Consider the following 15,063-nt stretch of genomic DNA (forward strand, 5'->3'; position numbering starts at 1 on the left):
TTTTGGTGTATAATTTACATTAGGTTTAACAGCCTCTGGAAGCCAAATGTAGCAACCTAGCGTTTTAATATTTTACACTTACGTTAACTAGCATCTTGACAATAATTTAGTAAAGTTTCAAAAAATTTGATGAAATTTTAAGATTTTTACTAATTAATTACTAATTAGCATATATAAAACTCTTAAAAAGTAGGTTAAAAACAAATGTTTTTTTTCATGTGCGACGAATTTTTTTTAAATAAAAAAATCATCAATCTAAAGTTTAGATACTAATATTTATGAATCAAGTAAAACAAATTTGGGGAAACTATTTTGCGCTCCGCGCCAGAGCCACAAAGTTGTAAGAAATTCAAAGATTTTATCTGTCGGCAAGATCAATCAGATGTACCTATTGTTATCTATTTAGAAATCTAAGTCGCTTTGAGCTAAACTTTTATTACGCGAAACAAAATTGAAAGATAAACTGAAAGTTCCTGGAATAATTTTGAATTAAGTTGCAATTTAAACACAAACTAAAAATACGTTTCTGGTAAAATTTCAATTACTAATCAATATACAAAATTAAGCAATTAACTAAAAATCACTCACTTATTCTTTGTCAAACCACATTATTATAAATTATTCCATCCTCTCATAGTTTATAGGATAAAACTGAAAAACACATTTGTTTTAACTTGTTATCGTTTTCCTGTTTGTCGAACCTGGTCGAACTTACTCAACGAGAATGTTTCAAAACATTAACCACAGTAGACAAAACACTTTACTGCATATATTCGATAGACAACGATATCTTCATTGGCGTTGACAACGGAACTGATTTGTTATCCATTTTAGTTTATGTCTTACAATGTAAAGACGTGTTGAAAATAATTTTTATATATACTTATTGTCTGATGGCTTTAAGTTCAAACAAGATGGAGATTTCATGTTCTTTTAAATCGGTTGTTGGCGGAGCTTGTGGATTCGATAGAAAAGACCGCAAACAGAGCACTGAAGTCCTACCTTTACAAGCATGCCAGAAGGAAATCGCTGCACACAGACACATGTTTAGGTTTACGGGCATCGATAGTGAGCTAGACCTAATTCTTAGTCGAGCAGCCATGTTTACCTTGCCCGCTGATATACATAGTTGGACTGTTTGTCCCTTGCATCGATCGGAACTTGGCTTAGGTTGGTCTCGAGGAAATAACAACAGATGTAGAGTGCCGCCTGATCTCTCTAATCACATCCAAAGCAAAGGAAAGGGACCCAAGTGCGATAGGGGTATTAGCAAAGAAGAACTAATATTAAAGAAAACAGGAACTTTCCTGCAAGTTGGTTCAGGTAAATATAATTTAATTTTTATATTTTTATATATTTAATGTAATTTAAACTGTTAAACAAAACCCTGTAAGTAAATGTTTTTACGCTTTTTATCAGGTATCTGTTCAACTTGCCGTAAGATGCTGAAGTCATTGTTACCTGTAACCTCGAACACTGAAACAAATAACCCTAGTCTCGTCGATCAGATGAGCGCACTAACAACTGTAAGTTAAAAAATACCGTACAGTATGACATTTATGAATACGCATTTATTGGCGGAAAGATTAAGTAAATAATGTGTTTCATGTTACTTTGTTCATTTTTTTTCGTATGTTGGTGGTAGGAGGAATATTTTCTGCATTCCCTGCCATTGTCATCATCATTTTATATATATCACGAATCAGTGCGTCAATAATTGAATCAAAGTCAGTAGTAATTTTTTACCAATATTATTCTTATTTTCAGGAAAGTAATAAGGATGAGTTTTACATGCCATTAGCCACTCCAACTTGTCAAACACCGGCGTGTGATGTTATGGATACTCAAATGAGCCTATATCAATTTTGCGATCCAACTTTTGCTTCAGCTACCTCAGAAGATGAATCAATTCAATCTACACCAAGAGAAAAATTAAATGCATTTCTCAATTCAAGGGACGTCAGTCCAATTAGATATCCTTTATCTGCACCGCTGGAGCAAGTTTCAGACCGTACTAAACGTTTCCACATGCGCAAGGCTCGTCAAGTTGTCTCTATGTGCCTGGAAGAAATCGCACCTGGTCAGTCGACTACTCTACTTGAAGGCTTATCAAGTGATAAAACCACAGAAGCTGACGAAAGAACCGATTCTTCTCTATTAGATGCTCTATCAGAATGCTATCTTCATACTAACCACTGGAGTACAAGACGTCAGATTTTATCGATCATGGTTGATAAGGTTACCTTCAAGGAACTGCAGAAATGGATACCTAACTTGACTAGATACCGTTTTAACGTGGCCAAACACCATTTATTGTTACATGGTAGAGGTTCTGTAATTCAACCTCTAAAGAACACTAGAGTATGCGTACAGCCAGGGAAAATTGACCACTTTGTTACCTTTATAACAAGTTCTCAAGTTATACAAGACTTGCCATTTGGAGAAAAAACTCTAAAACTTTCTACAGACAGAGTTATAAAAATCCCAAATGTTGTGCGTAATCTTATCCCAGAACAATGTATTCTTCAATACGAGAGTTACTGTCAAGAGAAGAATTTTCAACCTATGAGCCGCAGTACATTGCGTAGAGTTCTCAGTGTTTGTTCTGCTTCTGTACGCAAATCCTTACAGGGCCTTGATTATATCTCTGCCAATGGTGGAAAAGCCTTCGATGACCTGGAGAACATCGTTGATAAGCTGGGAGATTGCTATGAAATGGGTTTGACTTGGGCCAAACAAACAAACCAAAAACTTAAAGATGCCAAGCGCTACCTAAAAGGTGACTATAATATAAGGTAATAACAATCTTGTTTAAATATCTTGATAACTGCTACAGTATAAATAGAAAAACAATATAATAAAAAAGGCAAAGTAGCGCGTTGTATGTTGCTCAGTAAAGCATGTAAGAAACATTCAAGACTAATTACATTTTTTATACAATTCCTTTTATATATTATTGCAGATTCACATTTCTAACCATTCTGAAGTTGCCGATCATTGTAGGGCGTATGCTCTTAGTTCTTGCGAAGACAAATATTACCAGACTGTCTGTGATCATGACCACAATGCAAGATGTGACAGATGTCGTATATTTCCAGAAGCTTTGTCTGAAATTCTTGAAGCTTTAAACGAAGTGCGCTGCTCTTCTGAAGAAAAAGATGACATGGAGTACGTAATTACACGGTCAGTCCAAGACATCGAGACGTGGAAGGCGCATATCTTAAGATCCATTAACCAAGACGCTGCACGACATGATATTTTAGGAGATTTGAATCCTGGTTGTGCCCTAATTGTTTTAGACTGGGCGATGAAGTTTGTACCACGTAAATACCGCGAAAGCCAAAGAGACTGGTTTGGAAAGCGTGGACTTCCGTGGCACATAACGGTCTTGACGAAAAAGAATAAAGATAGAGAGGTACAGATGCTTACGTTTGTGCATATTGTTAAATCTTGCAGTCAGGATAGTACTACTGTTGGCAATCATCGACGATGTGTTGAGGCAGCTGCCATCTATTGCACCCGATATACACTCTGTGTATCTGCATCAAGATAATGCAGGATGCTACCACTCTGCCCTAACATTACTCTCGTTACCAAAGATAGCGAAAGAAACGAAGATCAAAATCCGACGTATTGATTTTTCGGACCCTCAAGGGGGGAAGGGCGCATGTGACCGCAAGGCAGCCCATATAAAAAATCACATGAATAAATATCTTAATTCAGGAAAAGATATTGAAAATCCAGAGCAGATGAAGGCAGCAATTGAGTCCTTTGGAGGCATTCCTGGAGTGAAAGTCATAGTTTGTGCTTTACCTACTGGTACTATTTGTGCAGCAGGGAAATGGAAAGGCGTGAGTCTCATCAACAACATAGAGTACGGAAGCAGGTCCATGAAGGTGTGGATGGCGTATGGTATTGGTGCAGGACAAAATCTACTTTCGAGTAAATTCTGTGTGCCCTCGAAACTACCCAATTTAATTCATAACAAGGATACAACGTCTGATCAAAATCAAGTATCATTTATTACAGTAAAAGCAAGAATACAAGCCAAGACATCTCATGAAGAACAAGCTGATATAAATGACGACGAACAAATAGAAAGTGAAGAAAGTCCTGGCACCCCCAGCAAACTGTTCTTTTGTCGCGAACAAGGTTGCATTAGGTCATATCAGAGATACTCTTCCCTAGAGAAACACTTAGATTATGAAAATCACAAGAACGCACTAGAACATGAAACACTATATGACAGGGCAATGAAATTATACGCAACACAACTAGAAGAGGGTACTTCTAAAAATCCAGAACCAACAAGAACCAACGATTTGCCACGGTTTGACATTGGCCCCGACCTGCAAATGGGCTGGGCGTTAAAGTCTTCTGCAAAAAAAACCCGATTTTCTGTTCCACAGAAAACCTACCTTATTGATGTTTTTGACGTTGGAGAGCAGACAGGACAGAAAGCTGATCCATGTGATGTCTCACGAGAGATGAGATCGGCCAGGCACAGCGATGGTTCACATCTATTTAGCAAGAGTGAATTTTTAACAGCACAGCAGATTGCAAGTTTTTTCTCACGCTTAGCTAAAAAAAGGAGGACAGATGCAGCCGTTCATGATGATGATGATGACGAAGATGATGATTACGATAGTAATGAAGATGGTGACGAAGTCCAAGAAAATGGAGACGATTCAAAAACGGAAAAGGAAAGAGAAATTCAAATTTTGTCGCAAACCGTACTGGACACAATAGGCTTGCAGCATCCAATAATGTTTGAAAGGCATAATATTTGTGAACTGAAAGCTCAAGAAAAACTCTCCAGATTCTCTTTGCCAATGTTGCAAGAAATGTGTACTTCTCTTGAACTTGATACCACAGATATAACCATAAAGCGCAAGAAGCCATACATTGATTTGCTGGGAAAGCTGGTTTCCACGTGCAGTTGCTCGATTGATTAAGGTAGCAACGAAGGTAAAACTGTGTCTGTGAGAATTCTTTAAAATAACAATTTAATATGTGGGACGATTCTGTTGTCTAAATTGTTAGTATTTTAAGTCGCGTTCTGTAAATTTTTAATAAAGCGAAGGGGTGAAACAATGGTAAAACAATAATTTATTGTTTAGGCCACGAATTATTAGGAAATTTCGCACGAGCACATGAACGTTAACGGTTGTCACCATTCTACTCATTTGCATAACAACAGAGTTCAGCGAACATTTGCGTTAACGTACTTGCTCGTTTTGATTTCGCGCTTCGACGGGAAGTGTAGAACGCAACACATGTGTAGCGCACGCAACATACGCCACAAGTATTAAAACAAATCACGGAATACCTTGGGTTTAGAGACTAAGCCTAGCCAGGCATGTTTAATCATGTTTTGGTTAACGTTTTTCATTGACGCTATTTTTCAGAAATAAGGTTCTCGACGCACGTAACTAAAGTTTTTCGTAATGCTTGCGCACGCACAGATCAAGTTGTTTACAAAGTGGTCGTGCGAAAACTCCCTATATGAGAAGATAAGAAAATTATGTTGTAAAGCCTGTTTTCCACTAGGCGAAATTATTCGCGCAAATCAAACATTTTCGCGTATACGCGCACGCCCAATGGAACACGTTGTTGATAAAACTAAACTGCGCATGCAAAAAATGTTCAATTCGCGAGAATAAATTCACCTTGTGGAAAACATAACAGGCTTGATGAAGCTAAGCGAGTTACAATGTTGAGCTCAGATAGTAATTGCTTAAAGTGGAGCTACACTCAGACTTTCTCAGCTTATATTATGTTTAAGTATGTTTAATTGAAAGTGATTACATACAAAAAACAGGGAAGATATGGCAATATTTTCCAAAAACTAATTTCTAAAAATCGGTCAGAAAATATTCTCGCACATTAAGAATTGTGAAACACAAAATTCTCTACAAAACAAGACTGGTATTGCTCAGAATAGTAAAGAATAGTAACGGATGTGGAAGCTTATGGCTGACTGAAAAGCAACTATTCAGGCACCCTATCATGGCCCATGGGTAGGCCGAGATTGGGTGCCAGAACAAACTTCACTGCTGTAGTGTAAGGCTATCAGGCAGCCAGCTAGAGGCCAAGCAGCATCGTTACATACCTAGACTCTAGTAGGCCTAGGCCTAGCTTTATTGAATATATAGCCACGTCTTTCTCAAATCTCGTTAAATTTGACATTTTAGTAATAATCTCATAATCACTTATTACACTGTGAAACATGATAGGGTCACATCCAGAATGTTTTAATATACTTTTCGCCCGTCAAAAATAACATCGCGACAATAACAGATCGCCAGCTGCAGTGTGAAAAATGTCGTGAGAAATGTCACGTGATCATACTTCCTAGCAAAGTAAAAAACCCAATTGGACCCAACGGGGGAAAGTGTCTATTTACGCAAAATTGCGCAGTGTATACGCAATAACAATACCAGAAATAAAAAGATCTGGAAAAATTACATATAAAAACATTTTACTTTTTTTTTTTAGTGAAGAAATTAATTTTTTAGGAATATTCAAATATACCCCCCTTTTGCATGTAAAAGAATAGGAAATTACAAGGTATCCCCCCAAAACGCAAAAAGGTGTGATTTTCAAGAAAATCATACTCATTGAAAAAATTTTCAAAAAAATATGAAGTATGAAGGATGATATTTTTAAAGAATAGTTGAAATGTATGAAAAATAGCAATTTTCTGGGTGGAGCTCCACTTTAATTTCACTTTAGTCGTTTAAATTTTACTATAAATTTATTTTTAGTTTGTGTTTATATTAAAACGTAAATCCAAATTATTCAGGACCTTTCAGTTTACCTTTAAAGTTTGTTTCTCATAGTAAAATTTACCTTAAATATGTAAATAGAGAACAATAGGTACATCCGATTGATCTTGCCGACAGATAAAATCTTTGAATTTCTTACAAATTTGTGGCTCTGGCGCGGAGCGCAAATAAGTTTCCCCAAATTTTTTTTACTTGATTCATAAATATTAGTATCTAAACTTTAGATTGATGATTTTTTTATTAAAAAAAAATTCGTCGCACATGAAAAAAAACTGGTTTGTTTTTACCCTACTTTTTAAGAGTTTTATATATGCTAATTTGTAATTAATTAGTAAAAATCTTAGAATTTCATCAAATTTTTTGAAACTTTACTTAATTATTGTCAAGATGCTAGTTAACATAAGTGTAAAATATTTAAACGCTAGGTAGCTACGTTTGGCTTCCAGAGGCTGTTAAACTTAATGTAAATTATACACCAAAAATTAACAAAATTGGCCGAAAATCGTTATTTTTCGATTTTCTCGAAAACTAAGCGATATTTTACCAAACAAACTACACATCAGGTTTACTTACATCAAGGTCTACCAATGTGCAAAATATGAGCCAATTCGAAATTTTGACCCTTGCCACTAAATTACGAATATGTCTGATTTTTGGTGACAAGCACTCTTAAGAGCCATTGTCTGTAAAAATCAAAGATTTGGTGGCAGATGTAAAAAAATGGATTTCGCTCAAATTTTTACCATGAATAGACATTTCAATAAAAAGCATATCTACAACATTCATTTTAATTTTTAGCCTCCGTTGTCATGACAACGGTCAATTATTCAAATTTTGATGTTTTTGCCATTTTTCACAGATTTTCTATAGTAAAAAAGTACAAACTTGTATACTCATTTTAACCAAAAATACTTACAGTATACAGTTTTTGTTTATAGCAGTGTAAACAACATGTATTGAGTTTCATTTAATGTAGAAAAAAAAAATTTACAAAATGGAGTTTGGTTGATACCATTATTTTAAAAAGGGGTGTTTTAAAAAAAAATTTTTTTTATAAAAGTATACCTCATAAACGTACCTATAACTTCCAAAGTGGTGTTTTTATATCAATGAACTTTTGTAATTTGATAGTCAATAGGTTTGTCAACAATAATCACGAAAAAAATACTGGGGTAAATTTCGTACATAGGTTTTGTGTTGCCAGGAAAATACGAAAAATACAAAAAAATACAAACAAAATATCAACAAACAAAACACATGAAACACAATTTAAATATGGCTAATACAATAATAAAATGTATATGTGGCTTGTCATAATGCTACTAGAGTCATACGAATAGTTTAGATAAAATAGGAGAATGTGTTGCCAGGTTTATTTCAATTAATTGCCAGAAAAACAGTATTTTGCATTGAAATACTGTATTTAGTTGATGGAAAATAACGTTAAACTTTGAAATAATTGCGTCAATGGTTTTTATAAATTTTTACATCTATTTTGTGTAAAGAGATACAGAAAGACCTTGCAAAAAATCTGACCTTGTAAAGGTCAAAGGTCATTTGAGGTCAAAAGGGGACAGAATGCAAAACAGGACAGGTCCTTACTTTACTACAACTATTAATGTTTGATCAAAATTTACAAGATAGTTCATAAAAAATTCTCAACAATTTTCATTTTTTACCTCTATTGTTACCTTAGCAACCATTTCTATGTGTAACTAAGGAAAGTAATTTTAAAAAAAATCGAAAAAAATGGCGTTTTTATGAATACAAAGAATTTATTGCATTTGTAATTTTTCTCAATTTTACTTCTACTGCATTCTAATAATCTTAAAGTGATGACAAACATGACCTTGTAAATTCATTCATTTTTAGGTCAAATGAGGTCAACATTTTACCATAGTAACTGTTTCTATGCGAAAATATTTTTAAAATATGGGTTTTTTTAAATTTACATTTTACATATTAAGGTCAAATGACATCAACATTTTACCTACAGTGTATTGTAGCAACTGTTTCTATACGTAACTAAGTACAATATTTTTAATATGGGGTTTCATGACTACAAAAAATTGATTACATAGCTACTACTTTCTCTCCAAATTTACCTATCTACTGAATCCCAGAAAATGTCTGATCTTGTGAAAGGGTCATTTGTTGGGTCAAATTATGTCAAAATGTATTATTTATGTTATCTTAGAACCTGTTTCTATGCGTAACTAAGGATAATTGTTTTTTAAAATACAGTGTAAGTGGCCACCCTCGGGACCTGGAAAAGTGGTCTGCCGATAAAGGGCCAAAATCACGTATTATGGCTATGCACGATATTCTTAACGAAACGAGCCTCTCAATTTTCCAGCTAATTGTATTATTATTTATAATCAGGTGGTTTAGTTTTTTTAGCATTTTCAGACAAATTTTATAAGCTTTTAACATATGAAAAATGGTCGGTCAAAATCTGTGTAGTTTTTTCATCTCTTCACAGTAATGTTTTTAAAACCACTTCGAAATAAAGCTAATATATAAATAAATACAATAAACATGGACCTCTAATTCATAGGTCCATGCAATAAGTATCACATTTTTCGGGTGGCCGCTTTACGGGAGGTCATTTATCATACAAAAAATCTCATTTTTAGTATAAAAAGGTGCCCGCAGCTGCTTACAGGAGGTGGCCGCTTACGGTAGGTACCAAATGCACTAATTAGATAGAACAAACAGGCTTTTCAAAGTGCGTTCGTTAAGGGAGGTGGTCGTAAATAAAATATGGGGTTTTCATGAATAAAAATAATCACAGAATCCTTACGAATATGACCTTGTGAAATGGTAATTTGAAAATGCTAATAAGGCACAAATTTAAATTTGTATAAGATAAGTATGACAAATCTAAAGAATATCTCAATTTTAGTTACCATAGTAATTGTTGCTATGCATAACTAAGGGAAATTAAATAATTATCAGATAATTATTAATTAATAATTACTACTGAATCCAACCATCACAGTAAAAAAACTATAGAATTTAAAACCAATATTTAATATAAAGTGTGATATTTTACATGCTGACCTTAAATGAAATGAAATTTCACATCAGGGCTTCAATATTTGTTATGTAGCATTAACATATATGAGTATATCATTGACTTTTGATTGGTTCAATTTTGGGGAGGGGAAAGTGGTAGATCCAGGAGTTTTAAAAAGTTAGGGGGTTTGAGACGAGGGTCTAAAAACTTAACTTTATGTCCTATCTTTTGCATTGCAATTTTTAACTTGGGGTGGGTGGGGGCTTGGAGAAAGGGGGAGGGGTGGGATGGAGGAGTTTGAATCGGTCTATTGGTTGGGGCGATGGTAGCGGCAGTGTGGGTTGTACTTGAATGCATGAATTTGACACTCTATAGTGGATGATCGACCAAAGTGTTGCAGTTTATCTTTTTGTGGTTATTGTCGGGGTAAGAGGGGGGGGGGGGGATGTGTAGTCGGAAGTGGTGGTGGATGGGCATGTGGATCTGTTTAGGTTAGCAAATAAAAGAAGTAAAAAAATGAAAGAGGAGCTTCAAAATAAGAGAGGAGTAATCTGTTGCAAAGAAAAAAAAAATTTACAACGATATGATAATTTATTCAAATTTCCAGAGGATAAACCTATAAAATGACATTAAAACTGGGAATTACAGAATCTATAATTAAAAATATTGGTTTTTTTTCTCACAACACAAACTAGAACTATATAAAACATTAAGAATTTTTCTGACCAATGAGTTTCAAATCAGATAATCGAAGAAAATAAAATGTTTTTACTAATATACCATGTTTTTTTTTTATAAAAATGCCTATGTTTCTCGCAACACTGCTTGTAGATTTTTAAAATACCCCAGTATTTTATTTTAGAAATCACTTATTAAACATTAGAACTACCTATTTGTAATAAATCAGCTAAAAAAAAACACCACTTTGGGCGTTATGGTGAAGTAAAGTTTAGTTGCATTTAACAATTAAAAAAAAATGAAAAACACCCCTTTTTAAATAAATGGTATCTCCCAAAGTATGAAATCAAAAATAAAAAAAAAATATGAAACAGGTACACAATGCATTGTTATTATGCATACACTAATTATTTTTTATAATTAAATGAGCAAAACAAAAATATCGTTCATCAAAGTAGTACCAATATCCATTTTAAAAAACCTTAAAAAAGGACAAAATTTGTCAAAAACACAAATTTGGCCGTTGCCATGGAAATATATGTGTGAAATAAAAAATACTTCATATTTGATTTCTCTCAACACATATATAGCCATGTGCAAAATTTGAAAGAAATCCATTTTTTTGAGTCTGCCACTATTTTTGATATTTCTTTGATTCTTACAGACAATGGCTCTTAAAGTGTTTTTCGATCAAAGTTTATTATTAGTTCGTCGAAAAAGATCTGTATAGTATTTAGGAAGGATTTATTTAAATTTACATTATGAAACATTTGTTATTAAATGTGATGGAAACAGTTGCTCTAGCCCCCTCCCAAACACAACCCCATTCGGTGCTACTCACCTCGTTTGCCACCCCCCTCGTCAGATCCTAGATCCGCCAATGCTTGTGTAAGTGAACATGTGATGAATCAAAAACACAAAAAATGAACTGAGTATGTACAAAGTATGTATGTAGAACATAAGCAATTATTGGAATAGTTTCTCTTCAAATAGGAACCAAAAAGGGTCAAAGTCATTATTACATAGCATAATTATGAAACATACAGAATAAATAGGAAGAAAGGTGAATCACCTAAGAAAAGATTTACTATAGGTATGAATTATGTTCCTTACCTTTTGGAAGACCAAGCTGTTGTAATTCATTAGACAAGGAATCAGCATCAACATCGTACCTGATCGCACATTTCAATATGAAGCCAAGGGAAGCTATTGCTGCTTTTATATCACTGGTATCTGAAAAAAAATATTATTAAACACACAGATTTTGTCTATTGTCACTGCTTATAAATACATAATATTCCTTCTACTGAGTCCAAATAATCACAGGAAAACGTCCTAAAAAATTCTACCTCACAAATGGTAATATGAGGTCAAATATAATCATAATTAAAACTAGATTTGAACTCGTCGAGTAAGGCTATCGCGCAACGCATCGTAACATACAGATGCTATTTATTAGGCTTAGCCTACAGTAAGCTGCACCACAACATCGATCAAAATCATTCAACAAGCGTCAACAGTTGACTGTATTGGTATTGTAAACGGTTTAGTTGACGGCTAGTTGTTTATAGCTAGTTTATTTAATTGTTTGAATATGATGACATTTTCAAATTAAAAATAAAGTTCATGTGTCTGAACGAGAATGTTTTAAGTAATAACATTATTGAAAATTGGAAGACAATTGATAACGTTTACGCGGTATGCGCTCTATTGAATGTGACAAACTGTGCCGAAAGAGATAAAAATCCAATTTTTAAAATTCAGATGGCCATATGACTTCATAATATACTTACGGTCTAAATTTCACATGAATTCATATCTACAACTCATTACCCTTTATAATATTAGTGAAAAAAATAGGGGGTCACCAGCCATCCTGGAGAGCTATAATCGATTTAAAATAGGCATAATTTTACCCAAATTTGCGTTGTCATTATTTTACATTCATCCAAAATTAAAGGAATTTATCATAAAAGGTATACAGAACAATCAAGAGCATTTGGAGACGTTTTAGACCATTTTGAACATTTCGAATAAACGTGTAACCTGCATGTGATTGTGTTTATGTATAATTAAAGTTAGACGCAGATTTTATTTTTCTAATATAACATGGATGCTCAGGAAAAAGCCCATGGCAGGTGTGAAACACCGCCGAGAGCAGCCCATGTAAATGCAGGGTGGACGCAAGAATGTTCACTCTTCCAAAAGAAAACATGAACAGATGTATTTGAACCAAAACAGTAGGCCCCGCTCGACGAACTGGTATGATGCAGGATAGAATACACTGCCAGGGCAGATGCCGTACCATATTCTTATTAAGAAATTGTTATAATACACTTACAGTAATGCAGAAAACACTGCCTGAGCAGATGGCGAGAACTTTAAATGCTGAAAACAGAAGGCACTGCCTGAGCGGATGCCTGTAAACTTTAATACTAAACAGAAAGGCACTGCCTGAGCAGCTACCTGTAACCTTAATACTAAACAGAAGGCACTGCCTGAGCAGATGCCTGGAACCTTAATACTAAACAGCAGGGTAACCTTAATACTAAACAGAAAGGCACTGCCTGAGCAGATGCCTGGAACCTTAATACTAATAATGTCCAAGTTTCATTTGAAAACACGCGTAGTTACGCTACGTGACCATATTTTCATTAAACCAAAGTTTGTTGCACAACTACACCCTTTGCAAAAAAGCCGTATACGAACGTATACGATTTACATACGTTTCGTATATGTTTCGTATAGGAAGTCCATTTCGTATACGAAACGTATACGCCAATTCGGAAGTTCCTGCCCGCATAATAAACATATACGAACCGTATACGATCATTTATAAACAATTTTCTAATTATACGATCCGTATACAATCCGTATACGATCCGTATACGATACGACGCGTGTACGTATACAAACTGCATCATATTACCAAGCGAAAAGGGACTGTCCCTCTTTTTACAAGACGACGATAGCATACGTTACGATGGCAGGAGCATCTTGACTGCAGTAATTCGTGTACAATTTGTTTGTTTTTTTTTCAGTCGGTATATGTACATTAAATTCCCTATGATGATTTAGTTCATATTTTTCGCTAATGAAAAAAATTGGTGCTGTATTTTACAAGACGTTATTTTTCTATCAAGCATAAAAACCCACCCAGGCTGTTCCGTCTTGTTTATCCCCTCTGCTATTTCTTTACCTTTGGTACGTTCCATTAATAAGTGAATCATACAAAATGTGCTGTTATTAATTTGAAAGTGATTTAATTAATTATAATGTACTTGGAAATAAATAAATAAAATAAAACGAGTAAGTAAAATCCATAAATTACGATGTAACAAAAATGTAGAATACATGTGGCTCCCTATTATATATATGGAATGATCCAAATAAATTCGCCCAAAACGTGCCTGTGTTGTGTGTGCTGCATGCATACATGCATCACATGGATGGATCAGATTTCATTCATTTTCAATCATGTGTTGTTGTCCAACAGGATTTTTTTGCTACGGGTTTTAACTCGCCATAAAAAAAAAAAAATGGGATGTAGGCCTAGTTACAGTGGGCCAAAGTAGATAGTAAATTCGATGACTTCTAGCTAGCTAGGCTATAGGCATATTGTAATTGTATAGATCGAACATGCAGTAACTAGCTACTGCAGCAGCTCTAGTAAACTAAGAGTAACTAGGCCTGGGAAAAATACGCCAAGGAAAAGAGTCTGTGGTACACTCATTGTGAAAATAAGCTAGCTAGCTTTCCCCTATATATTAGATTTGGTTATATTGTTTTATTTTAATAACCTACTCTAGCTAGTAGTAAATCAACAACGGTGAAATGGAAATACGATGCATTATGGATATCATCGTTGCAAAGTTAGGGGGTGCCAACAAAACATTCAACAGCCAAAAATACGAAAAAAGAAGCTCCGACGTTTTAAAGCATTTTACTATTTTAGGCATCAGAACTAATTGCTGTAAATTCCCTAGAGTTGTCACTGATGAATACAATTTAACATAACCTACTTTGGTACGTTCCATTAATAAGTGAATCATACAAAATGTGCTGTTATTAATTTGAAAGTGCTTTAATTAATAATAATGTACTTGGAAATATATAAATAACTTTTAAATTGGGCCCGCAGTATATTAAATATACTGTAACTTAAAAAATCCAAATGATAAATTGTACGCGAACGTAGTAAAACCAGATAAATGTTAAATACTTATTTTACATCTCCCTGGTAAACGCTGATAGGCCAAGCGGTATTTAATTATATTTTTATTTATTTAATTCGTAAATTAAAAAAAAATCGTTAATATAAATATGTGAACCTTTGTAACTTTTTGTTGTATATGCGCGGGCGCGAGATACTTAATAAGATAGGCTTTATTCATATCATATGTTGGAGTGGTAAACAACTATGAGCCTAGTTGCGAGGATACCGCTTCGTAACTACGTATTGACGTATAGACGTTTTACTATTGTATGTAATAAATTGTGTACAATATTAGTAGCTAATAGTTTTGTTGTGCCCCTCTGTACACACGGCTGCTGGATATTTGTTTATCATTTTAATGA

General features: G+C 34.2%; 2 protein-coding genes across 2 annotated transcripts in view; one reads left to right on the forward strand and one right to left on the reverse strand.

Annotated features, from left to right (window-relative positions):
• The window catches only part of LOC144845129 (COMM domain-containing protein 4-like), a 122,484-nt gene that overhangs the window by 9,802 nt on the left and 97,619 nt on the right, over positions 1-15,063 (reverse strand). The window contains exon 5 of the mRNA XM_078702288.1: positions 11,599-11,718. Coding sequence (XP_078558414.1) covers positions 11,599-11,718 — 120 coding nt within the window. The remainder of the gene's footprint in view (positions 1-11,598; positions 11,719-15,063) is intronic.
• LOC144852771 (uncharacterized) lies at positions 1,329-3,553 on the forward strand. The gene is made up of 3 exons (XM_078710749.1): positions 1,329-1,526; positions 1,768-2,795; positions 3,004-3,553. The coding sequence occupies exons 1-3, from the start codon at positions 1,398-1,400 to the stop codon at positions 3,551-3,553; spliced, it is 1,707 nt and encodes a 568-aa protein (XP_078566875.1). The 5' UTR covers positions 1,329-1,397.

This window comes from Antedon bifida, chromosome 1 (genome assembly GCF_963402885.1).
Source record: "Antedon bifida chromosome 1, ecAntBifi1.1, whole genome shotgun sequence".
Classification (NCBI taxonomy): Eukaryota; Metazoa; Echinodermata; class Crinoidea; order Comatulida; family Antedonidae; genus Antedon; species Antedon bifida.